Source organism: Trematomus bernacchii, unplaced genomic scaffold (genome assembly GCF_902827165.1).
Source record: "Trematomus bernacchii unplaced genomic scaffold, fTreBer1.1, whole genome shotgun sequence".
In the NCBI taxonomy this organism is placed as follows: Eukaryota; Metazoa; Chordata; class Actinopteri; order Perciformes; family Nototheniidae; genus Trematomus; species Trematomus bernacchii.
The window spans coordinates 8,306,772-8,334,566 of record NW_022987689.1 but is presented as its reverse complement, the minus strand read 5'-3'; the positions used below and the strand labels follow the sequence as shown (position 1 = coordinate 8,334,566).

The 27,795-nt window shown below is 37.7% G+C and overlaps 1 protein-coding gene and 1 long non-coding RNA gene across 5 annotated transcripts; one reads left to right on the top strand and one right to left on the bottom strand.

Moving 5' to 3' along the window:
* Window positions 1-245: 245 nt before the first annotated feature.
* On the bottom strand, window positions 246-21,471 carry crtc1a (CREB regulated transcription coactivator 1a). Of its 4 annotated transcripts, none has more exons than XM_034137501.1 (15): window positions 21,243-21,471; window positions 18,620-18,736; window positions 16,911-17,036; window positions 15,944-16,005; window positions 15,298-15,392; window positions 14,597-14,682; window positions 14,466-14,506; window positions 13,885-14,075; window positions 13,582-13,727; window positions 13,237-13,329; window positions 11,251-11,349; window positions 8,653-8,757; window positions 6,129-6,212; window positions 5,813-5,990; window positions 246-5,221 (listed from the first exon to the last, which is right to left on the bottom strand). In XM_034137501.1, exons 1-15 carry the CDS (start codon window positions 21,366-21,368, stop codon window positions 5,016-5,018), a joined length of 1,755 nt encoding a protein of 584 aa, XP_033993392.1. In that variant the 5' UTR covers window positions 21,369-21,471; the 3' UTR covers window positions 246-5,015. The 4 variants fall into 4 exon arrangements, with proteins under 4 accessions (XP_033993392.1, XP_033993393.1, XP_033993394.1 ...); XM_034137502.1 differs by having other exon boundaries at window positions 11,251-11,346; XM_034137503.1 differs by lacking the exon at window positions 8,653-8,757.
* On the top strand, window positions 21,416-24,287 carry LOC117488531. The gene is made up of 3 exons (XR_004556536.1): window positions 21,416-21,489; window positions 23,069-23,238; window positions 23,408-24,287. It is a non-coding gene; the product is annotated as an uncharacterized LOC117488531 (long non-coding RNA).
* Window positions 24,288-27,795: the final 3,508 nt, after the last annotated feature.

Sequence of the window (27,795 nt, the reverse complement as noted above, 5' to 3'; positions counted from 1 at the left end):
CATGGTCATTACTTTTGTCTAACCCACACACAAAATGTCCAGTATCCACTCATTAAAGTTGTTGGTGTGGACAGAGTGGGAGAGGCAGGGCAAATGCTGGGCGTGAAGCTGTGGAGTGGGAGTAAAAGTCTAAGTTATGCCAGTTATGGGGGCAGTCATCCTCATGTAACTACTGTTTAAGTTCATTGCTTTAGAGTGCTTTTTGTGGTCCAACAAAGGACACAAATGAGATAAAAAAACATGTCTTTGCTTAGTCAGATATATTTTATTTTCATTTACAAATAATAATGCAAAGATACAAAGACAGAAGCCTTCACACAAGAAAAATACATCAGGTACAGTTCAAACAGAAGCTTATTTCATCTTTAATATAGCACACATTTACAGCCAACTTGGATTCTTTTGGTCCGATTTGACAGTTAGAATAGAAAACACACAATTTGAAGAACAAGGTTTGAACCAGTTATCTTTAAAGGGTTATTTCAAAAAAGTACCAACTTGCCAAGCTGTGCTGCAGAATGCTAGATTTTGCATATTCTATGAGCATATTGTTTCCTGTTGCTGAGAGTGTACTATAGGAGCATAGTGCACTCCTCCACGGCAGTAAAATGCATGTGCAGTGTTTGGAATAGTATCACTGTACTCAGAAACAAAATACATAGTATAACAATTTAGCTGCCATTGTATGAGGCTTGACCAGCAGCGGGCTGTCCTCAAAATGCACACAAAGGATTTAAAGATGTGGGTAACCCACCGAGACTGGATACGACTATGACCGTTTCATCTTCCTGATTCACTTTATGTTTTACCCATAGACTGTATATATAAAGGTTTTAACTTGACTGTACAGTATTTTAATCTGCTATTTCTTATGTTATTTCTTACTGTATGTCTATGTTTTTTTCTCAGACAATATGTATATAGTAATAATCACTACAAAATAGTGTTCGACAGCAGATTTATAAAACAAAGCAAAAAAACAAAATACTTAATTTAAAGCAAAATACAATAAGTCAGGGTATTTTCTGAGATATTTTGAAATTCAGCATCATGCAGAAAAAGATTCCCCAGGTAGTGGATAAGATATGTCAGTCGCAGCTCAAGTGATGCAATTATCTGAAACAATGTTCAATGTAAACAATGCGTTGTAACATGTATGGTTTGTATATGAAATAATTTCTACCACCATATTATATTTTGAAAAACAAAAGGAGTGTTTCAACTGTTAGAAGGGTAAAATGTCTAAGTATTCTCTCATTTATGGCTGTGGACTTTGGCTTTTTGGTATAACTGTTGACTTAAAACATAAAGAATATACAGTGCTGATGACAGATTTATTATAAAACTAAATTGAATAAAATCTAAATATTACCCATCTTGGTAAAAGGAACTTCTGATGGCATGTAACTGCTCATAGCAAGTATAAGAAGAAGAATTTCTGCTAAATAAAAGTCTGTAAATATAATAAAAAGTGCTTCAGGGCCTCAAAATGCTTATGAATGACGTCCAAAGGAAATATAAGGAATCCATGTAACTTTAAAACCTCATGATATAGAATATATTATTATGGTCATAGTATCCAAACCACATTACTAATTCACTTTAAATCTCAATAACAAGAATCATGTTGCTGTTCTACACTGTAAGTGGTTTGTATGTAGTCGGTTATTCCAGTATTTAACAAAACATTTTTATGGAGAAAAAAAACAAACATTGCTTCGTTGTAAACTCTTGTCTCTGTAAACACTGGTATAATACCAATGGAAACCTTAACGTTGGTGCATATAAAAGGTGACACGTCAGTCAGAGCTATCTACAAAAGCACAAAAAGGTTCAAAGAAATACCAAAACAGAAAATGGACCTACGAAGATGTCAGGCTCACGGTAAAGTCTGAGGTCCAGCAGATAATTCAGAGCCACAATGACATATTGCAGCACAGTTTTTTCAGTGCATTTTCTTACTTTGACATCATATCACATAAAGCACAAAAAACATTGTTTCTACCATACAGCAATATACAAAGCTAGTCTAAATTTACCATAACATAATAAACTCTGTGGGTGTTCCACAGAAAATAAGCACATACTGTATATTGCAGTGTAAAACATAGTACCAAACAACAGCGTCTACGTGTGCATAAAAGGCTAATTAACATATTTCCGATGCTTTTAGGCTTTACTAGCAGTTACATTAGCCTACACATGATGCTGAATTAAAAAAGACAAAGGACCAAATTACCAAACAAGAATAACAAAACACTTCAACAAAAAAAAGCGACTCCAACCTCCAAAGGAAATAAAACCCAAGCCGAAAGAGGAAACATGTCCACATATTCATGCAGTCACAATATTATAAAAAAAATGACAAAGAAAAAACACTGCATCAAAATTCAGAAATGTGATGCACCCAAAACAGTTTTTTTTAATCTTCCAACTTTAAAACTTAACTTGAACTGATTGGGTCTTCCACATTTGTCAGAAAGGTTTTGATTTACATTATGTGAGAGTAACGGTGGAATATGTTTGCACAGGAGGACCTTGACACACATCAACAGAAACAGATGTTGCAGCTACACGATTTTTTCATAGTGTGAAATTAACCTATATTTATTTCAGTGGCATGTCATCGATTGTTAAACCTGGACTGAATTACAATATAAATTCCATAAAATATTTCCGGGGACTGGTTGATCCCATCTGGCACGATTTTGTGATAAAATATGCACATTTCAAATGTCACTTCGCGGTACCTGGATCTTTAATTACTTCAATTATAAACTTTTCCTTTGCTAATCACTTTATTATAAATATTTTTCTAGTTTATTTAGTTCTATTTTTTTAAACCTGCTAAAAAGAGCTGCAGCAACAAGACCGACACTCTCCCAAAATACAAATGTTTTCCTACATTTTGGAAAAACTGTGTTACAGCAGACAGCTAACAAAATACTCACTGATTATGTAAGAAGTGCTCTTTTAAATAGACTTTCTGTATATTACTTTTCAAAAATAATTTTAGTTGAATTTAGCTTTTTTTCATATGTATTTTCTTTTTTCTGATTTTTTTTTTAACAAGAAGGCAAGTTTAATCAAAGACAGGGCAAACAGGTCTGTAGCTCTAACAGTCGGGGGGAGGTTTGGTATATAAACTCTCAAATAAAAATGTTGAAGTCAATGCATAAAGTGCATTACGAGAGACGGTTGTGAGTGAATCCAATGGATCCGCACACTGAAAAAAACAGAGGATTTGAAAAAAAAGCAATAGATGAAGTCATATAAACTCAGAACGGCACAGACCACACGAGCATGACGAGGAAACAGATATTCAGTGTCACTGTAGTACCAAGGAAACAAACACAGTCACATATAGATCAGTATGCCACATCTCCTTCAAAGGGAGAACAAACAACAGGTGGAACATATTTGGTCCTACAGTACATAAAGGCTAGAGATGAGAGGCAATGACGATGACAGGATGGCAACAACACAACTGTACAGATGTGACCTAAATACATTCTCATTGCGTCAACAATGCTGTTCTAGTATAGAGGCAGTTCAATTGTCTGGAAAAATATATATATCTCAACTACACTGAGGTCACATCTTTGGGAGGAAACCAGGAGAGTTTTTACTGTATGACACGACCACTGAGCATTTTTTTCTCTACACTGTCGAAGTCTGAAAGGAAAATGTAAAGAGTTTCAAAACTATTAAAAAGAAATATGACATGGCACCATTACTGTGCGTTTATATGAACTGTGCACATTGGCTTCCTTTTATAAGGTTTCATTTTATCCGTTTCATTTTACAGTCCTAAACCAATTCCCTGTAGTTTTGCATAGATACTATTACGCAAAACCTAATCACATTCTGTACGTGTAAAATATAAAACATAACAAGCCTGTAAACATGTACTTCATAACAAAGAACTCAATTACATGATGGTAGTGACAATGGATGAAGTAATGGGTAAAGATCAGCGCACTTAAAAAATACAACGGCAGTAATGCAACTGTGAATTATGTAGGCCAAACCAAACAGTACAAATGACTGGACATTTATCATTTTCTTCTCATTTACATTTATTTTTTATTTTTTTATTTAACCTTTATTCAACCAGATAAAAAGCATTGAGATAAAATCTCATTTACAATGCTGACCTGGCCAAGAAGGCAGCAACGTTACATAATAGTCATCTTTGCATGAAAACCAAAATGTCAAGCTATTAAGGCAAAACAAGTATGCACAGTGATTTGTGATTTCATGCATAACTTATGACCACTATTTACTATGGTAAAATCTGAATTCAGCTTCTCCTTAAAATAAATTAGGTGGTTAAATAATGACTCATCGTTATCGAGACTTTAGAGGAGATTTGGGATAAATTAAACCAGGCCTGACTTTGGCTTATATGACAAACTACAAAGGGATTAGCACTTAATTAAAATCCAAACTGAATGTACTGGTGAGTGCAGCCAACTGGGATCGGAGGGAGGGTCAACTTGACAGGTGTTTCCTCTGAGTCATCGAGCCATACCAGCTATTCTGTAGATTGTTAGGGTTTGTTCCGCAGACATGGTTTAGTCAGTCAGTTCAGTCAGTCAGTTGATGGAGAATAGGAGCCCAGCCTCCTTCTGCCTTCATGATATTTCCATCAAAATCCCTCAAAAGATAACTTAGCATCTAAATGAAATGTGCCATTTGCAAAAAAAAAGTAGTGACAGAATCATGAATATTTCTCATACCTTAACTTGAATGTCATCAGTCGTAAATCATCTTCCCAGGTTTTCAAGGTTTCCAGTCTTCAGAAAAACTTCAAAGCATGGTGTTTCTTTTAAAAGCTCTCTCAGGGGTTTGATTGGTTGGTTGGTGTGGAATCGAAGCTCTGCCAAGACGAGGTCTCGACCAGAAGAAAAGAAGAAATCTGCTCCTCTTGGTTTTATCCCGTCAGAAACAAACAATCCCCCCCCGGGGGCAGCAGCATTCACACACCTGTGCATGAGCCTGTGGTGCCGAGGTTAGAGCCGGTCAAGGCGGAATGCGTCCTCTGTGGCGGGGTCGGTGAGAATCATGTCCGGGTCATTAAGCATGTGCAGGCCATCGAGCGTCAGCGGGTCGATTTTCAGGTCGTCCAGTGGGAACTGCGAGTCGATGTCGAAGCTGACATCTGTGGACAGACAGCCGGTCAGGTCCTTGGGCAGGCTGGGGGGGGACTCTCCGCTCACTGGAGAAACAACACAGCAAATTAATAAATAAAATATTATCAGGATATTCATCTGAAAAGTTTTTAAGGGGGAGATGGACGGCTCCCTGAATTTTCAATTTATAAAAGAAACAAGTGTGGGTTGTGATTATATAAAAACTTCATGTAAGAGGCTTGACTTCTTAATTACACATTTCTTTTAACAACAGACACTGTAAGGGTAAATTCAGTTGGACAAAAAATTCCTGTAACATGCATTTTTATTTGAATGCACTTTTAGTGTGGGATTCGTCAGTGCTCTCCAGTAATTCCGATCTCACACTATTACATTATCCTTCAAATATATGAATCCCCCCATTGCAAAAATCGCAGGCAATTTAAAGCCAAATGGTTGTATAACGGTATAATCTAATGCACGTAACATCCCTGCAATGAATCATATCAGATTTTGTTTGTCATGGTGTCATAGTATCTGTATCTGTCAGTATATCATGATTTTTCAGGGGGTTTTGGACAACAAAGGCTTTTCAACAGAAGCAGCAGTGTGCCACAGTCCTCTACAAGCCGCTTGCGGTGAGAAGTGAGCTACATGATCTGTCGAGGAAGCAGCACCTGTGAGAATGATGTTGGGGATGTTGCCATGGCTACTGTAGCCAAGCTGCTGCGAGTCCTGAAGGTTGCAATGGCCAGTCAAACCCATCATGAGTGCCTGGGAGTAGTTGAGGGTGGAGGTCTGGTTATACAGGCTGTCAGAGCTGATGGGCGTCTCCATCATGTTGAACTGCTCCAACTGGAACACAACAGAAAGAAATATCACAATAATATCAGGCATGTAAACGCTGCAAAGCAGGAATAACATGGACACTTGTATCTAAGATGAAGAAGAAGAAGACATATTTTATTAATCCCCAACGCTATTCATATCTACCTGTTGTGACAGAGCACTGGCCTGAATGGACGGGAGCTGCTGGTCGTAAAAGTCTGCAAACACGCTGCCCAGGATGGAGTTATGCTGCAACAACAAATAAGCCAAATGTTTAATATCACTCTGGTTTAAAAAGACAAAACTCCTGGTGCGGACCAACAACTATGAACATCATCCGGGCTGCAGAAGTTATACATCAAACATAACATTTAGAATATGAAAAGGTATGGCAGCAACAAGGCTGGAACAAGATCTGGAAACGCTCAACTCATGTATGCTAATGCACTTCTGTACATGTATGATATAATGATTGCGTATATATTGCAGAGAGGAGTAAGCTGTGCACTCATACATATTTCTGTAACTCTGTAGTATTACATAGCTTAATGAGGATGGAACACAGAGGAAGCAGTAAAATGTTCATGTAACAAAAACATCATTCAGGAGCAACTTCTTTATTCACAATGAAGTAAGACACACACGGAACAATGTGACAACCCACTGAGGAATTTGTAGCTGGCTGTTTCAATAATAAATGCAAACTAAACCAGTCCCTGCGATGTTTGCAAAACCGTGCAGTATTTACAGTTTGCTCTGATATCCAGGTGTAGCAGGCGTACATCAACTATCACAAGAAACAGTGCATGAATATTCCATTAAGAGAGCGACATACAAGATAGCTAAGAGCTACCTTGGTTGTATTTATCTCAAGAACAGTTAAATATTGCATGGAAATTATTTTTAAACCTGAACGAAAAATAGCCTATTGGTGCATAATGACTAACCAGATAAATTAATGAATTACAAACAAATGAATAAGGGACTTCATTAATTATATGAATCCCTTCCACATGATCCCAATGGTCATGGACACTAACCATTGACGTCAAAATCAGTCGGCCAAAGATAAGGACGGACAAGCTTTACTTCGAAAAGGCAGTTTCTTCCTCTGCTGCCTACTGGCCTTGGTGTTTTAATTAACAATGACCAAATGGGGTGAAATTTGCATGAAATAAAGGGAATCATTGAAAATATAATCCCCTCTGTGACTTTATTCTCCCTCCACTGAGTCATCCAGTGCAAGCTAATTCTCGTCAAGTTTCAGTGTCCTCATTGAACCAGCGACAGAAATTCTCCTATTTCATCGTGGCCTCTTAATGTATAAGTAATTGGATCATATTCTCAGGCCGTGCTCCTCCTAGTTCAAAACCAAATTATCTGTGTGTGCTGCAGATGTCCCCACAGGGCAGAGCAGCATAATACGGCACACAGCCTGTCAGCCTGTGGATAAACTCAGCACCACGAGTGAGACACTTCAGATCAGCACAGACATGAGTCTGGTAAGCAAACAGCAGCACACACATGTGAAAAGAAAATGCATACACACCCTCACTTACCACAACCCCCCTTCCTTCATCTCAAACACACACAGAGTGGTAATTGTAAATTAGTAGAATTAAGATAATGCTAATTTTAAATGCTATCTCAATCTGGTTCAGTACTTCATCTAAAACTCTACCGTTTTCCTAAAAGACAAATTCCAGTACCGTGTTTTACAAATGTTAAATGCTTATACTAAAGACATGGATTAACCACCCTGATCTATGTTTACCTTGGGTGTGCTTAGTTTATCTTAAAGCGCCACCCTGATAGCGAGGTGCAGTTTGTTGAGTTTGTTAAACCAGGGGAATTAGAAGCAGCTTTTCTTTAAAGAAACGCATTGAGGGGATAAGAATATAATCTACCCGCCCATGCTACCTTAGACCTCAATGCTGGTGCAAAAACCACAATAAAACACAAAAATCTGACAAACATCAACAACAACAAAAACTCGGTGTACGGTGTCTTACATAGCAAGACTTGGGAGGAGACAGTGGAGACGCAACCAAATACCACAAGAGCAGCAGAAGAGGAAGGTCAGGGGAACAGCTACATAACAACACACCAATGACACTGTGTTTAAAGAGACTGGTGGTCAGATCTGGGCAAAACGACTTAATGTCCATTATATCTATAACTGGAATCACATCGTGACACGGTTTTTCATCATGTTTCGTGATATACTATCATTTTTTTTTCCTCCTGATCTCTAAGAATGTTTTCTGAAATATTTAGTTTGACCTCCTTTTATTGTGTTATAGCCGGCAGGTGTAATAATCGTTATAAATAATCACAATACTGTTGCGTTGGGAAATTACACTGAGAGAAAACACCTGCCGTGAATTTTCTGCTGTGACACACTAAAAAGTCTGAATGAGCAACTGTACAGCATATCATATTTACAGAAACAAAATAAACACTATAAATAGCCTGCTTTGAATTGTCTAGCTCATGCGCTTGAATAAACTGACATACTTTTGTTTGCCCAGATCTGCTAACGTCAACACAACACAAGCAGTTGTAGGGGGGGGTGGGGGGGGGGCAGCCACAGAGCCCTACTCGCCAACGATAACCACAGGACTACGATGCAGGGACCGTGACGTTTAAACAGAGCGAGGCAGCAGCTCGCTGGTTCACACGCCCTTACTTGAGGCGAGCCTCCAGGTGAGAAGCCTTGATTGGAGACGGGGGAGGTTGGAGACTGATTGGCAGAGGATCCAATCCTACTGCGGTACTGTTGGAGGGAGGAGGCCTGATACAAGAGGACACGTTTGAGTTATTTACATTGGAGGGTGTTCCTTATTGGGGAACGTGTAGATGTGCTCATATTGGACATGTCTCTGTGGTACTTTTTTCCAGTTGCAGCTGGATAAACAACATGTACCCTGCCTGAGGACTAACTCAAATATTGATTCCCTGTTTTTCATAGTTGTAACCCAGCATGCTAGCACCTAATGCTGAAAAACAATTTAAATAATTAGAGTGGTGAACAGCACATGTCACATTGATGCATTAGTAATACTGAAAAAGATCTGGGAGAAACGGAGAAAGCTACAGGGGATTAATTAGGAGCGGAGAAATGTTGCCAGCCATGCTAGCTAAACAAGTGAATACTGTAAAAGAACTGGAGGATCAGAAAGAACCGACTCCCTTTTGTAATCTTCAGTCATAGTTGCCCGTTTCAATCTACTCGTCCAACCGAAAAATAACATTTGTAGAAACTAAAAAAACAATGATTTTATTTGGATCACAAGGTCAAATTGACTTGAGCTATATCATAAAGCCATAACTGTGGAAAGAAAATATCAAAGTTACTATCACAGTAAATAACAGATACACTATCAAATCACTATATATTATAATCTCTTATCATGCAAAAGCCAACAGGAGTTTCAACCTCCTTATTTCTAATCTATAGATAGATAAGATATCCAAATATTGGCAGCATGAGATAGAGAAGTGATAAAGCTGTTCAAAGTCTCTGGATGCAGAAATAAACTAGTGCAATGACCCTGTAGTAGACCTGATTGAACTCTCATGAAACTGAAAGAAATATTTTGCAGAATTCATTTTACATTGCTGTAACTGTATTTGATGGAGACCTGAAAAATACAGCTTAGAAATGTAAACAAACTATCAAAATCATCTCTGAAACAAAGTGGTACATGATCTAGGCCGGGGAACCATTGAACGTTAGATCTAAGCTGGTGTCGTGCTGTGTTTTCTCACTTGACCCCACACTGCAATAACTGAGACCAAGAGAATGTAGGCCACTTCATTTCTGCACTTATCCAAACACATTCCCACTGCAGCAGAAGAAGAGCAGCGAGAGCCAAGATCTGAAGGATGTACGGTGCCTTGTAAAAGCAGTCTGATTTCTTGTTGTCCTACACATTTTGTTGTGTTATATTAGGCGCTTTCACACCGTAGTACTTTTCCCACAAAGGTTCATCAGAACTTAGTTCATGAGAACTCTTTAGTTCTCATGAACTAGAGAGTTGGGGACTGGCTTCAGTAGAAGCTGCTGGGAGTCCCAGCAGCTTCTACTGAAGCCTTCCGAGTAAATCGCCAGAACGCCGACACCTCCTCATGTTTTCTTTTGTGTTGCCATAAGTTAGTCTCTCTGCGTTTGTGCGCTGGGCTAATGCTAATGCTAATAATGCTAATGCGAGGATAATAAAATGGCGGCTTCACAAAACCTTTTGGGAGTTTTACGGGGCGTGGTTCGCAATCCGCCCAGCCAATCAGACATAGGAACCTTTTTCTCCCACGAAAAGTACCTGCTCTCTAGCAGGGACTGAAAAGGGGGTAAAAAAGGTTCTGATGAACTCATTTTAGTTCCGGCTCTTTTTGGTGTGAACGCGACATTTTGGAACTATATCGGAACTAAAGTGGGAAAAGTACTGCGGTGTGAACGCGCCTAATGTCATTATTTGGGAGTATTTGTCTCAGCTCAGTGCAAAAAGTGCAAAATAAAAAAGATTTGAATTTAACTTAAAGGTCCCCTATTATACTGTTTTCCATCAATATATTATAGTTCTCAGTTATATACAAAACATGTCTCTGAAGTGTTTGGCTCAAAATACCAAACAGATCATGCATTGTAGCATCCCATAATCCCCTCTGTTTCAGCCCTGTTTCAAAAGAGCTGATTCTGTGTCTGTTACTTTAGATGAAAACAAGGAGCCACTCCCCTCTGAGAGATATTTGGTTAAAAAGAACACAATGGTGCTCTAGGAGGAGATTCAGGTGATAAGGAGGGCGGGTTACCTTGGTTGCTGATTGGCTAATGGTTACACAAGCCAAAAAAACATTATGACATCACAAAATAGCAAAAATCTGATCAGCTCATTTTCAGACAGGTTTTTATATAAATGGATCAGGACATAAAGAGGGAAAACCTTTTTTCCTGAAACTTTCAGAGTCTCTTTACACAGAGGGGACACATGTTTATGTATAAAAGACATGAACAAGTGGATTTTGCATAATAGGTGACCTTTAAAATTGCAAAATACACACTCAATATACATTTTAATTTTCTTTCCTATGTGATGGTAAAGATCCCTATGAAACTCCAAATGCACTCTTCTATATATAAATATAATGTATATGCGAAGGGGTCTGAATATAATTTGACAGGACAATGTGTATCATCAAGAGCAACACATTGATGCTATCTGAAGACACATTTTCAGGAACAAATGGCGATCGGGATAAGCTGATGTAATGCAGACAGGCTGCTCACCGTGTTCATGTCCACCGTCATGTTGTTTTGTGAGGACGTCTGGTTGTCTGACGTGGAGCAGGAGTTCACCGAGGACTGTAGCTGGACCAGACCTGTCTGCTGGACAATAAAGAGCGGGCTCATAAATAAATACAGACACTGTGTACTTATCAGGTATCATTTTACAGTTCTGATACTGGCTTATCACTGACTAAGTACATCAATATCTGCTTTTATAGTATGTTGGCAGATCTGATAAACCAATGAAAACATAATTGAGGTCCTTACCACCAGCTGCTCTTGCAGTAATAAGTAGTGTACCTTTCTTACTGTCCCAAATGTGCACAACGTAGTGACTGCTTTCCGTGTTTTTGTTTACTTAGTTGTGTTTTCTGTATTTTACAGGTCTTTGTTATGTGTAATAATGTGTAACGTTGCTGCCTTCTTGGCCAGGTTAGCATTGTAAATGAGATGTTATCTCAATGCTTTTTATCTGGTTAAAAAAAAAAAAAAAAAATGTTGATATGATTATGTCTATTAGGACTACACAGCTGATTTAAAGTTGTTTTTCAATTGGTTTATAGTTCCAACTTTACAGCTATCTTAAATATATATATGCAAATATCCTGTATATCAAATCTTGTACATGTGTTTGACACAACGCTTAAATAAGTACATTTAACACATTTGGTTTACATTATGTCAAACAAATGGCAAACATCGTTATAAAAACGTTTTATGCTCAAATATTAAAAACATAACTTTAGTCAGAATAAGACATCATAGGGGCCTCATTTTTTACTCATGACCAAATCAACAAATGATGTTGAATCATTATTATTTATGAACCGCAGCTGCTGCAGTGTACATCAGAGCAAATGTTCCTCAAAGGGCTTTCTTCAGTATGTGAAGTGTTGATCCAAGGACACAGAAGAGTTTCCTCATTGCAGGAAAAATTGATGGTTTTGGCTGCGCTTTAATAAGCAGAATTATATTTGCTCTTTCCTATTACAACAGTGTTTTCTAGTAGGGCGCCCTGAGTGTGGTGCAATCAGTGAGGGAGAGAAGTGTCTGCTTAGGCTTAACAACAACTCAACGAGAAACATGACTGAGGTCTCTGCCTTAAAAGGTCATTTGAGACTAAATCTGTTCTATTGGTGTTCTATTGAGGTACTGTTGGTATGCTGTCAGTCAAATTATTGAAAAAGAACATGCTGGCTGTAGATTTGAGATATATACACAAGCCTACTGTATAATGGGGTGAACAAAATCCTAATGTTTGGACAATGTTGACCTATAACATCAGTTTACAATTGGACACTTTCTATGCATTAAAGGTCACCTATTATGCATGTCTTTTATACATAAACATGTGTCCCCTCTGTGTAAAGAGATTCTGAGAGTTTCAGGAAAAAAGACTCACTCACATTTTGTACTGATCCATTTATATAAAAACCTGTCTGAAAATGAGCTGATCAGATTTTGGCCACTTTATGATGTCATAACGATTTTTTGGCTTGTGTAACTATTAGCCAATCACAAACCAAGGTAACACCCGCCCACCTTATGACCTGAATCTCCTCCTAGAGCACCATTGTGTTATTTTTAACCAAATATCTCTCAGAGGGGCGTTGGGAGTGGCTCCTTATTTTCATCTAAAGTAACAGACAGAGAATCAGCACTTTTGGAACAGGGCTGAAACAGAGGGGTTTATGGGATGCTACAATGCATGATCTGTTTGGTATTTCGAGCCAAACACTTCAGAAACATGTTTTGTATATATCTGAAACCTATTATATATTGATGAAATATATTATATATATATATTGATTAAACAGCAGTGATGGGTAAAAATCATGCTTTTCATTGCAACCCTGTTATTTGCATACTGCAGTAATTGGACAAAACTTAACAATTGTTTCAAGCAATTCAAAGAGTAGTTAAACTCAATAGTTTAAATGGCAAGAATTAATGCACTGAAGGATAAAGTGCTGGAGGGAAACTCACTTGCTGGCTCTGGTGGTTCTGGGACGACGGCTGCTGGTTGAAGAAGGCGTACTGCGACAGCTGCTGCTCAAGGTTCATGGCGTTGATGGCCGCCTGAGGGGAGCACAGCAACCAATAACACATGAGGTTACGCTTAACAGGAAATGCAATAACACCAGCACAGTTGAATAATTTGCGATGCATTATCTCCAAATCAATCTTTAAAAAAAAATGTTATTGCTGCCAATTGAAACATTGCTTATTCACACTAACATCACCTTATAAGGCTAGTACAAAAGGTGGTTGTAAATCAATTCAGTTTGCATGATAGAGTTTCTCAGTAAAGCCAAGGTCAGGGCAGAGTACCTGAGAGAGAGAGAGAGGTGGAGATGTCGGAGAGAGCTGCAGGTTCTGGTGCTGGTGGGAGTCTCCTGCATTCAAGATGAGAGGAACCATGTCGTCCTGCCCAGACTGGATTTCCATGGTTACTGCGGGCTGAGAGGTGTTCACTCCTACCCAGTTCACAGAAAACGGCACAAGGAAAGAGTTTTTTCATAGAGAAATTGGCATGAAGTGCTAAATGAAATCTGAAGTATTTAACGTCCTGCACATAACTATCTAATCTGACGTTTTCTGGATTAAATGTGAGCAGACTGTCCCTGGTGCTACCTTGCGTGTTGGCCAGTGCCTGTGTGCTGTTGGAGGAGCTGAACGAGCCGGCCACCACATCATCTGAGTCGAGCGGGGTGGGCAGCGGAGGAGGAAACTGGATGTTTGTCAAGTCGGGAAGAGAACCGCCAGTGTTGTGGGCTGCTGGTTTTAGTGAGGTGGTCAACTGCTGGTCAGGAGATGGGAATATGCTGCAGAAATCAGAAGAATGCAGGGAAATTGTTGGTTAAAACACTCACACACGCTGGCTGATGTCAATAACAAAATGAAGGAACAGAAACTTAAATATGTGGTTTTCTGAGCAACATTTGGAAATGTTTTCCAAGACAAACAATGCCAGAGATATTTGGACATCATGCATTTGGACAGTCATACTTTTGCAAATGCTTTGGCTCCGGACTCTTATTACTTTGGCGGAGAAAACCAAAAATATGTTCAATTACTGTCAGATGGCTTCAATTTGAATGCACTCAATATTAAGGCGGCCTGTGCATACTAAAACACAATTTTCAATTCACTTTCACCAACAGAGATTAAGAAAAACGTTTCCTCACAGCCTAGGAAGACATTAAAATACTCACTGGATCCCTGGAACTTTGCAGGGCTTGGATCTTGAAATGTTCTTTAGAGAAAAAAACAATTAACAACTAGACTTTTGTGAAAACCACAGATAAAAACTGAAAAAACATTTATGTGAGTGTAGAGGTTCCACCTTTTTGCACTCCCAGTTTTGGTTTTGACCATTTTCATCAACTTCCTGTTTAATTGCTTCAGCCCCGGGGACAGTGAGCAGGAGAACTGAAGAGATGGAGAAATAACAACAAATGCAAACAATTATCATAGACTCTGGACTTAAAAGATGTCCAAACTGTTGGAGCGTATTATAAGCACAGCATACGTGTCTTCGGTTAATATAACCAAGGGATATTTACATTTTAAAAGAACAAAAAGGAAAGGTGGAAAAGAAAACTGATGAATATTAATGTGACGTTACTAAAAGTGAAAATATTGTTTTAAACTTGAATACTGAATGGCAATAATGGACCAAACTAAAAAATGTCTCCAAGGAGATTTATACAAATTTAATCAAAGTAATCCTGAAATGGGAATAATTGGCCATTAGCAGTCAAATTCATCAGGCACTTGGATGCACTCTGTCCTCTCATTTTCCTCCTCTGCCTTCAAAGCAACATCCAGACCCTTTCATCACACACTGGAGGGCACTCGACTGCATCGTCAAGAGAAAGCAGCAAAATACCAGAAAAAAAACAAAAAAACATACAACAACACATCCCTACCTACTGCAGATGAAAGGAGGAAAATATGATATGTTTCACTTTGACACTATATAAATTATATAATATAAATAATATACTATAAAATATACTATAAAACAAATGAGATAATGCGTACATCTTTTTGGCTGGAGCTCCTGGGATCCTCCTGTAAACAAGGCCTGCTGGGCCGGAGTTAATGTGCTCTGGTGCAGTGCTGAGTCAGAGTTCGTCCTGCAGCACAAAAATGTAAAAAGAAAAAAAAGATTACAAAGTGCTTTGTATAGTAAAGTCTGAGAAACAGATACGGTCTGTTGTGAAGCAAAGACACCGCTCACTGTAAACACAGTAAGACATTTTTATATTATACACTGTAAGTTTACGCATTAAAACAACAATTGTTAACACAACTTAGTCATGCTAACCTTTAGCTACTTTAAATAATTTGTCTTTTTAACACATAATCTGAATGTGATCCTGTATCTTATAATACCTCGTGATGAAAATCTAAATGCAGCATGATGGTAAACTGTGAAAGTAGGTCACTAAATGTGTGATTGTGCAACATGTTTATGTATAAAGTCAGTTAAGATAACAAAGGTCTTGTGTAATGTTCCAAATGTGTCTTTCTGATCTGACCATGCATATTTCTAGGAAATAAAATATGCAAATAGTGCAGAGCAGTGTGTCGAGTTTGAATATGAAGGTTTATCATAATTATAAGCGTAAACTCTAAAATAAACAGTCATGCAGAGACGGCGTTTCCTCCTTAGAGACCGTCTTACCTCCTCCAGCTGGTATCAGGTGGTGGTGACAGATATACTGAACCATATGGACAGCTGTCAATGTGAGAATGCAGGTTAAGAAAAATCCAGCATGAGACCGGATACTCTTGGCGCATTCGATGCATTCATTCCAGGAAAATCTTTCAACACTAGGATGTATATTTTAAGAAGCACGGTGCTGGGGAAATAAACCAGCACGTGATCAAAGTGAGGGATAACGAAAAGTGAGGTCTGATATTAGTCAGAGTTAACTTGTAATACTGACTGATTATTGTAGATGCTGCTTATTACAAACAGAGTAATAATTTAGATTTCATTAATAATAGACTGAAGTCATTCTGCAATATAGAAGTATCTGAAACATCCATCAGCTACAAAAATCTTATAAAACATCATATAGCTTTGAAATGTTTAGTGATATCTGATAGAAATATTTTATATGATCTTATACAGTTACAAGGACTACCAGCTACAAAATATGTTCTGTTTTATGTCACACTCAACCCACTACTTGACTGAAGGCTGGGTTATGTATAGGTGGTTCTACAATGTGTTAAAGTCATTTGAAAGGTGTGGAAAGATATTTGTATTTCAATATAACAGGACTCGATTCAATTACACCACAGCCTGCAGTGGTGTTTTCAGAAAATATGAACACTTTTAAGGCAGTAATTCATTACCAATGCAAATCAAGGAATTTTCCTTAATTTACTTCAACTAAAGTGCATCATTTAAGAAAACACAGTATAATAACCATCACAATATTAACATAAAAATCCCATCTCAATTTGGATAATTATATTAAATGACTGTGAGCTTTTGAACAGACTGAGGTTGATAAACATCTCCATAAATATAATGTTAGGGCTTGTTAGGGCAACAAAAAAAGAAACAACTTCATCCTAATATTATACAGCTCTCAGTATCTACATGAACAGCAAAGTAATCCGGCGGTATTAAAGGATATCTGGCGTCCATGTTTGTCAACAGACAGGGGTTTCTGGTGGGGGGATGTGATGCGGCTCCGGTCCCGGTAAACTCTGTCCACCAGCCCGTGGTGTCGCGTCGATCTGTTCATGTCCAGCCCTGAATTCTGAAAAACAAAGACATGAACAAATATTATTTACTCATCAAAGTGTGATTCTATCATTTAATTACCATTGTTTGTTTGTGAAGGTCTCTCTAAATGAGTCTGTGTATTGGACAGTACTGAATATGATGTGCAAAGACAACTAAAGCATTTCTTAAGTTTCTAAGTCATACATTAGAAAAAGAAAAAAAAAGGTGCTGCACTAGTTCATGTAGCTGGGCCCAGTTACACTGGCCTTGGCCCACAGAGAATAAAGCTTGGGTCTGATTAATGAGAAAAGAATGTGCAGCATGTAGAACAGGGACGTAAGCCAATGGAGCTCAGAGACAAATGTATAGAAAACTGTGCAATGACTGTGAAAGTAAAAATGAAGATCAGGAAGGCCCTTTCATTCTGTTGACATGCACTTGTAAAAGTATTTCATGAGTAACAACATGAGCCTTCGTTTTTCAGCTAACTCCCACCATCCTCTGTCTGAAGAGAAACCAAGAAAGCACTTTCTTCTTAAGTTGTTTGGGTTGTCAACCTGAGGGTCTCAGACCAAATTCTTTGTATCTCTGTCCCTAGAGAATGATCTTACTTATAAAGTAAAACAGAGGTCTTAGAAACTACTGATGTCCCTACATTGATCCCATGAATTACTATTAGGTTAAAGTAGTGTCTTTTACTACATATTCATGTGATGGCAGTATATTGTTTACATACATTTTTCCAAGGATAGAAACGTTAATATTCATAGGAAAATGTTCTCAGCTCTTTTTCACTGCAGCACTAGATGAGCATTTTTGAAAATGTCTTGATATGAGTTTAGACTAAGATATTCCCTAACCCAGCTTTATTCCCTTTAGCTTTTCACTCTGATATAAACAGATGGACAGAGAAGATAGCATTGCCATCATTTTTTTTAGATGAAACCAACAACTTTCAAGCTCCGTCTTCTTTTTATTTTACAACTATTCATTGTTCATTGAAAGTGAAAATTCCCCACAACTAGAAAATGCCTAGGTTCATTTGTATATTTTTTAACTAACTTTTGCAACAGTTGCATGAAACTTGCATTCTTAGCAAACAATGAGCAAAAAATACACAACTGTGGCTATAATCTATTTACTTTGGTACGGCACATCATTGCTGTATCTCTTAAACTTTGAACCTGGCATCATACATTGTTGATATGTTGTGGGATAAATATATAAGGTTCAAAGTCATGGTGGAAGTCTCTTTCTCAGACACAATGAATTATTATTTAAAAAATGCACTGCTGCTTTGGCATGTGCTCTTGTTCACATAAGTGAACAGTAAGGATGTAACTTCTTCTGAGACAGATAATCTATCCCAGGAAAAAAGGATATAATTAGCTGTTTGAAAAAGAAAATGTAAAATGTTTTATAGAGCGACGTTAATAAATAGTGCAGGATATTAGTCCAATGAATATTAATAATTATAAACTGTGGGTGATTAATGGAAAACATACTGTATAATGGATCGTTTGCAAACCTTAAATAAAAACCTACTAATTTATCATCTACATAATATTTTACTTGTTAGTGAAAAGTTGCAAAAATAATAACAAAAAAATCCTTCACCTCAAAAGACATGTCCATAGCGCTGTTTCCAATCTGATTGACGTTGGGCAAAGATCCTCCATAGTACTGCCCACGGTTCGGTCCCAGCTGCAAGTATTGAGTTTTCTGCAACTGCAACTAGAAACAGAACAACATCAGGTAAAACTAGAGGCAATTATATAAACATTACAAAAGGAAAAAAGCACGGCTGTTTACATTCAAGGCTAGTTCAGGGTCCATGGAAAGAAAACGACTAACTGGCTAACACAACAGCAAGATAGAGTCAATAATATCATTAATAATGGCAGCAAAATGAAAGAAAATACTGCAAAGTCGAAATGTTTACACTTTTATATTAATCCCACCTTAATCCCATGTGGGGACTTTTAATTGTGTAAACAGGCAGCAACAATGAGAGCACCAAGCGTATTGATGTTTTCTTTATTAACCACCTGCGTGAGATAAACGCTAGATGTCTTCTGGCAAAATACGAGGCAGGCTGCTCCATTTTCAGCAGTGTGATGGGAATTAAATTACTTTTAAATGTGCGAGCACGTCAGAAATGATTCAACATTGACCGAACATGGTTGAACATTTCAAAAGCATATTCCTGAGAACTTTACAACTGTGTTTATTTCAAAGCGACCTCCAGCTCTATTTCAGATTAGAGAAACCATAACCGGTCAATTAAATGTCCTCATGCAAGCCTACTGCTCACTGCTGGCAGGGCAGAAAATCTAATAATGGCAATTACTATGCCTGCATCGCTGGTGTTTTGTGATAAGCCTTCAACCTCAGAGTGCATCTCTGTATCCACATTCAGACCTACTCTGTTGACATAGGATTACTTATTGTAACATTTCAGGATGAGGAAGAGAGCAACCCTAATCTTTTCAACCCAGCAAGACACAGAGAGTAGAGAGATAGAGGGAGGCTGAAGGGGGGAGGGAGGGGACAGTGTTTTAAAAAGGAGGAAACTCTAAACCAGAGGCCCACTTCCCACAGGTCTAACTTTGGCTCAGACAACAGCTTCATACAATTTGTCCACGCATTCGAAGAAAATATCTACATAATAAACACTCAAGATGAGCTCTTTGAATAACATGTCTAGACATGTATACTGAAATAGACTTGTATAACAACATATAGGCCTGGGGAATACATAACAATACTATAACCGTATGTTGACATAGATATGAGATTGCTTTAGTGTTTTTTCCTGTTTTCAAAATGGCATTACAGGAAAGTTATGTTTTTTTAGGAATTAACCTGTGTAATGTTCTACCTCTATTATTATTTTTCTTTTAGCCACTTTTCCATTTCGTCCTCATTATTATTTTTTTCTCAAAAATATCATTGTGTTAATATTTAGTGAAAGCACCAATAGTCATCAATACAATATTGTTGCAATATCGATATGCTGGTATCTGACCAGAAATATTGCGATGTTTGATTTCCTCCATATTCTTCAACCCTACAACATTCTGACACAACTAAGTCATCAATTAGTATGTAGACAAATTAATAAAAATGGTGTGATTTTATAAATTGTGGTAATCTTTTATCACGAAAAAACACATCTGCCAAAGCTCCTTAACCAAGCCATTTTTACAGCAGATATTGTCATAGTAGGGAAAGCACAGGTGTTAATAATTACATTAAGGCCGGCATGTTCATCTCCAGCCTGAAAACAAATCAGCTAAATGGAATTCAGCCATCACTCATATTATTATGTACACCTGTGCCTTGCCTACTGTGACATGTTATGTCTCCTGTGGCAGAGAGGAAGGGTTGTGTTTCCGTTTTAGCCTGTTGGTCAGACTGAAATTGCAGTTTAAAGAGAGCGAAATCAATTGCTTGATATTAAAATAATACAGTAGCAGAAGCTCATTTTACTAGGATTACAAGAGGGATGTATTGAGAATATTTTTGGTCATTCTTCCTGTATATATTGCCAGCCAAAGCATTCAACAACCACTGCAGTAGCTGCATGTTTGCTGTTAAATGCTGTCTTCCCATCATTCTGTAGCACTCACTACTAAAGCCCTGCCTCCAAAGGATTTATTTTGGAGGCCTGTGCCGTATGTGGCTTACATTTCCACATAATCTGCTAGCCTTCATCTTTGGTGAAAATGTCTATCATCATATTGCAGAGCACAGGCCTGAAGACCTGTCAGACAAGTTTTCCCAGCCACGGTGCACACACACAGCTCATATCACACAGGCCTACATTACGAAAAATGTAAACATTACAGAATGTATATCTCTATTTTACAGCGTTTGGCTAATCTCCTCCTATCTGAAAGCACGAGACGAGGAGAAAATCATCTGCGGGTCGAGGCGCGCTGTCAAATACGCATGCACGCCCCTTTGCTTTCCTCTTGCGTGGGACAACAAATGTAATAACTTTTTCGGACGAGGGTCACTGTCACTCATATCTGCATTACCGGACTGTTACCCCCTGCCAGCTGTGGTGGTTGTCAGTCGTGGGATAAAAAGCCTACCGCTAGCAGGAAGCGTCGTTTGTTATTGTTTACCTATGCTGCCCTGGCTGCGTGCGGTTCCGCGATACAAATGCATATTTGACAGCTCGCTGAAAACAAACGAAGAAGAGGAGGGGGATAACAAGAAGAGGTGTCGTTACCCTCGCTGCCCGCGTAATGCTCAGGTCCTTCATCACTTCTTCAAACGCCGCTGTCTCCTCTGCCTGCTTCTGGTTATGCAAAGCGATTTTCTCGCTGAATTTCCGCGGATTGTTCGAAGTCGCCATGTTTCGCTCTTCTGCTCCGTTTTCCTTCAATGGTCAGTGTCAAGAGGCACGCAGTGAGGACACACGACTTCCGGTTAAAGGGGTTGAAATAAGAAAAACACACAAGAAAAAACACCGCAAAGTAAGTGCAGTTTAAAATTGTGTTTAGAGGTTTTTGATGTAATGTAACTAAGTTAATTGACTTAAGAAGGTTATTGAGTACGGAAGCCGAATTGAGGTAGGCAACTTGTAGACTAGTTTTCCTGAGTATTTCCATGTTATGCTATTTTGTAAACTTGGAATGCCATAATTAGAAATTATTATTATTAATTTCACGTTTCAGGACATCACATTTAGATTTTACATCAGTATCTACTAATCATATCATTAGTATAATTATGAATAGATCCTTTGGGGGGGCACAACGTGTTGGTACCTTTATCCACGATACTCACCAACAGTAAGCTATACGTTTGCTGGTTATGATCGTGTGAATAAAGCTTTTTGAAGGTAAAGGTAAATTAGCTCTACCTTAGCAAGTTGAAAAACGAATATGTTTGACACTTGAATGCATCAATTATCATAGGCTATTGCAGTACAACTATAAACCATTTTTAACATTCTGCATGATGAATTTTACTTTTACTTTTGGTTATTAAATTGTATTTTGTTGCACTTGTAGGCTTCTTCATAAGATAGACAGAGTTGGCAATTTCACAGTGTAGTATTGCTATTTTCGATCTGAGTAGTAGCCTATTTCTTCCACCACTGCCACCAGGGGACAGACAATGCTCACAGAATCCCAGATAAAAGAGCTAGTCACATAGTTAAAACTTACATGCTAGCAAACATTGACTTACTTTGCTTTAGCTCCCCAATTCCTCACAACTATATGTTCAACTTGGTAGTTGTGTATCCTAATATTCTTTACACTTAGCAAATGTAAAGTTTGTCCCAAGCAAATGCAGGTAATGATAACATATTAAAACATATAGGCCTACAATTGATCATATTGATTATGTTAATATCCAGTAAACTAGTGGCTAACATTTGTTTCCCACTGAGTAAAACCGAATTCCCTTTTTTTGCGTCAGCTTTTATTCTGAAGGCACATGTGTAGTTTCCGGTATTGGTCGTCTCTGCCCGACTTGACGCAGCTGCCTCGGCTTTGCGTGATCACGTCGCCGCGCGGGGGTGTATTGGGGGCGCCCCGCACATCTGGACTGCGGAGTAACTGCACATTTCACTTTTTTAACAAAACAAGAATTTGTAATCTAAAACAAGAGCCTCCACAGCAGAATATATACATTATATTATTATTATTATTATTATTATTATTATTATTATTATTATTATTATTATTATTATTATTATTATTATTGGTAGTAGTAATATATCAATGCAAGACATTTTTAGGTATCACTGCTTTTATTATAAAGCAGATCATAGATCATAGTTTGAATCAAATTATTTTTGTTATTTATATTTCTTTTTTATTTGTACTTTTATTCTTATTGTGTGACCTATCTGTGTTTCTTTCTCTTTCTGTTGCTGTTATGACATTTGAATTTCCCTATACAGGGATGAATAAAGGTCCATCTTCTTATCGTATCTTTCACCCAGTGTGACCAATTCTTACATCAGTTGATTCTTTTAACCTCTCTTTGGTAAAAATGGATGCTTTAAGTATAAAACTAAATTCAGCTTGTTTTTTCTTGCAGACAATAATTAACTTCCTTGTGGTTTGGCCTAAATGTTTGTGACTTTAAGTCTCAGGCCTGAAAATGGCAATGTCTGCCTCCTCTGGAGTTGCATGCACATCCCCGCTGACTGAAGATAAAAACTATCACAACAACGCTCCTCCTGCTTTCCAGATGAACAGATTCAAAAGGTGAACAAACTTATAGAGACTCACTCATGGACACCTTTGTGCTCTTAGATGAAGGAGAAAGAGGTGTTTATGTCACATTCTGTTAAGCCGTTCCCCCTAAAAATGATATAATAAACAATCAGGGGAAAAAGACCACTTACAAAGACTTTATTTGTTGTTGTTTTTACAGGCACTGAGGGCACAGTGGAGCTGTTTTACCAGCCATGGAGGAGAGTGTAATTTGGTTGTAAGGTAACCGTGGTAACAGAAAAAAGAGCGACTCCAGGGCAGGTGGAGAGAGGTGGAGAGAGGGGGGGGGGGGAGTCTTGAAGTTTAGTGGTGATGGCCTATAAAAATGAAATAAAACCCCTTTTATGCAGGAATCCCGTAACCAGTTGTCCTTCATCAAACGTTGTTAATGTTTTTCTTATTGCAACACACTGCTTAAACTGCAACATCTCTTTGGCTTGAGTAAGTAGGCAGCAGAAAGGGGAAACTCTCACTTCACTTTCTCAGATACACCTGAAAGTCTGAAAATGCCTCCCACTTTTTCTCTTTGCACACATCTTTTAGACCACTTTCGTTTGTGTACTGTATATGCGGTGAACAATAAACCTATATGGTATGGTAGAAATTCATGTCAGCACAACATTTCCAGTGTTAAAAGGTAACTGTTGAGGCTTTTGTCATGTGGATTTTTCTTTACTATGATCCCATAACAAACATATAATATTTGCATTTGTAAAGCTACTTTAATACTTTACAGTGGGCTAAGAAACTGTTTCAACAAGTTCAACACTGTCTCTCACCCCACCTTACACTCTTACATGTGTGACTTGTGTTAACATGCAGTGAGAAATCATTATAGTGTTGGTTCAAATTAACAATTCCCCGTTTAATTCATAGTTTATTCGCTTTTCTTTACATTCTGCAGAACATATATGGTGGGTATTTTATTTGTGTGTATGTGTGTATCATTAATTCATGTAGCAGTATTTACATGTAGATAAGAGATAACACCACTTAAACTTTGGATTAATTTAAGCTTGCTTTTATCTGTGTGTTTATAATTTATTGGGATAATAAACCTTAAACATAAACTCTAAAACCCTTTCTTCAAGAACCTATAATGCTTAAAATCATTTTGTGTTGTTTTAAAACTATTCCATTTCCCAACAATGACCTTTAGTCAAATGAGATGGGTGTTCATTTTATTAATACTATCTCATATTCAACAGCAAAGTTGTAATCTTGCTGCTCTAATCTAACTGAAGCTTTGCCAGATCTTCTGGCACTTTACTGGGTGAGTAATCAATTATCAAGATGAGACAATATTATGGCTTCTATCACCAGCAAGATGCAACTTTCACCAAGACATGGGGACCACCTTCTTGTAATAGGTATACTTCTTTACAATGTTTTGCACATATTTTGTACATGTGACTGCCCCAGGACAGCTGCTCATCAAGCGTAACCGTAGCGGTAGTTTAGTCTCACTAGCTTGCATATGAGGTTGCACTGAAATACATAACTTATTGATTGGATTTATCTAATTCTTTATCATTTATACACAGTTATATCACCAGGAATCATGTTAAACTGACATTTTATAAACGTATTAGTGGCATATCATTTATAGAGAAAAACAGTGGTCCTAATCATCTTTCCTGGGGGACACCATACAGTACGTTACTATCCTAAATTAAAAAACTCTACAAAATATCAATTTAGCCAACATTTCTTCTGTTCTTAATAATTTATTTGATCATCAACATATTCAAATCGGGCTAAACTATTAACTATTTGTATGTGTTCAGATCGGAAATGTGTCGATTGTGTCACAAAGTTTAATTTAACTGTAATTCAGCTCCTGTCAGCAGCCGTCTATTTTCAGAAATAGCTTTTACAGGAAATGTTCTGGTTTCAGTGCTTCTGGTCCATGATTTAAATAAAAGGGAACTTCAGCATTGCCAGTGTGAGGTGTTGAACACAAACTACTTGACTTCCCTCATAACTCAGACCTTGACCCACAACGATGGAGCCTTCTATGGTACGTTCACTCTTTGTATTGACCCATACTTTGGCAGAAAACTGTTTGACTTGGCTTCATGTACAAGGTTATCTAACAGCATTTCCTAGAGTTTATTTTGGTGTTATTGTTTTAAATTTATTTATGTTTTAAGACTTATTTAAAATAACTGTTATCAGTGAAGAAAACTGTTCTATTTTGCTTGTGAAGAAGCATTTTTTAACAATAATAAGCAATAATACACTAAACGCTTTTGTATAAATGATAAAGAAATGTCTGTTGTTGCTAATGACTATTGAGCAATGTCCTGCAGTCTCACTCTGTAATTTTTATACTTGCAGATCATGAATACCACGGAAATCCCTACTTTTGTCTCAAGCTCGACCGCAGGTCTGGCTGTCGGGCTGACTCTCTTCTTTCTACTGGTGGTGATCATAGCTGGTGTAATCGTTTACAAATACAATAAAGTGAGAGATATGTTGCATCTCGGGAAAAAAAGACGACAGAAAAAAGAAGACTTTGCAGAAACACCACAAGATGATTCCCATCAGTACACCAGCAGGATTCATCAGTCCACCAGCATGATTCATCAGTCTACCAGCATGATTCATCAGTCAACAGAACAGAACCCTATTTATGAAAACCTGACAACTCAAACTACTAGGAACAACAGGCCCGAAGTAGAACAGAACAAGTAAGCTGAACCTCAAGTATTTTCGTACTTTTAGTCAAATGTTCTTATCTGGCAGTACAAGTTTACACCTTTTTAGAGGAAATGCTATTATGAAATGACATTTGTGAAACTATGAAAAAAAAGACCTCTCATCGGAAATAGATGAAGAAACAGCCATGAGCGTGGTTTGAATTTCCCCATTTTGCACAATCATTTTGTAATATAAGCACGAATTTTGGCTGGCATCTGGAAATGATCTCCTCTTTTGTTTCCTATGACTTGAAATGTATTAATCAAACGTGCCAACTGATGATTCATTGTGGGAGTTTTTTCTCAGGGCAAGAATAGAAATAGGGAAAAAGGAAATCCACACAAATATTTGCCTTGTGTCACAATGGAAAAGTGCTTTCTAATTAAAACTACATTCTCATCACTTTTATTGTTTCCCTGTAGGTTTCCCAGTGAACCTGAAGAGGATGTGTACCTGCAGTGTGATTCACCAGATGATGATGCAATATACGGCAATGATCCATCGTGTAACCTCTCCATCCTGCCAGACAGCCGAGACGAAGACGTGTATATTATGCCAGATTCATTATAGGATTAATCTCCATTCATTGCTTGTGTGATCAATGCACATTATCACAAGGCAAAAATGTGCTGCTGCTTTTTGATACAGCTAAAACAAATAATGTAGTGTCTGTAATCTTTGGATATTATGCAGTGCATTATTTTACATTTTATAGTTATAATCTATAGACTGTAAAGTAAGGAATGGAATCTTATATTAAATCTGTTGTACATATTATGTTACAGCTAATGTTTTTGGCACAGTTCATTTAGGATCACTCTGTACTGAAAGAACACATATTGACTTAAAGGTAGGGTAGGTAAGAAACCAGCTCGAGTGCGCTAGAATTTGAAACTACGCAGCCGAAAAAAATCTGCCCCTTCCTTCAGACTTCCTTACAAAGCCCCTCCTCCAACGCACATGAACGCGCACATGACCAATGAGGGCACGAGATACGTTTGTGCACGAGATGGAAGGCTGACAGGCAGGTAGGCCATCCAGTTATTTTAGCCGGGTCAGCTAAAATAATTGGTCGTGCTTTTTAAAGCGCCACGGCTTCCATAGATGACATTTTTTTATGTATTTATTGTCAAAGCATTTAATGTATTCATTGCTATCGGGATGTTAAGAGCATTCATGGAATATAACAAAACGTGCTTCTGAAGTGAATTACCTACCCCACCTTTAAGTTACCCCAATTTCCTGATAAGATTTTATAGTTTTATGGCTTTCTCCCGATAGGCCCGGAATTGCCGATGAATCACTTTCCAGTTTGACCTTTAGAGAGAAGAAGTGTCTGCCCTTTCTTCACACTTGTATCACTTCATGTATTCTGCTGTCCTTTTTTGTATCAGTTGTATAGTTCACAAATACAAATAATTTTTTTATTACATTTTTTAAAGATTTAAAAACTGAGAAATGTTATTGTAATGTTCCACATGTGCCTAGATTGATATGTGCAAATATATGAAATTGTATTCATTGTGATTTATAGAATAGAATCTGCTTTCGTGGTAACCAAACGTTTGCTATTTTGAATATTTATCAGCCTTAAAGTCTTCGGAGGAGGCCAATGTTCGTTTAATTCATTATTTTTGTATTTTTAAACATATTTGACTCAACTAAAAACATTGTTTCTTTTCATTGACTATTTGGTATTATTTCATTATCCTTGCAATTGCTTTTTATGTGAGCTTATCTTACCTTTTACAGTCTTTAGCTAATCACCACCTGTTCTGTGTCTTAACAGTAAAAAATAACAAAAAAACGTATGAAGTATGTGGACAATTGCAAAACATGATGCCT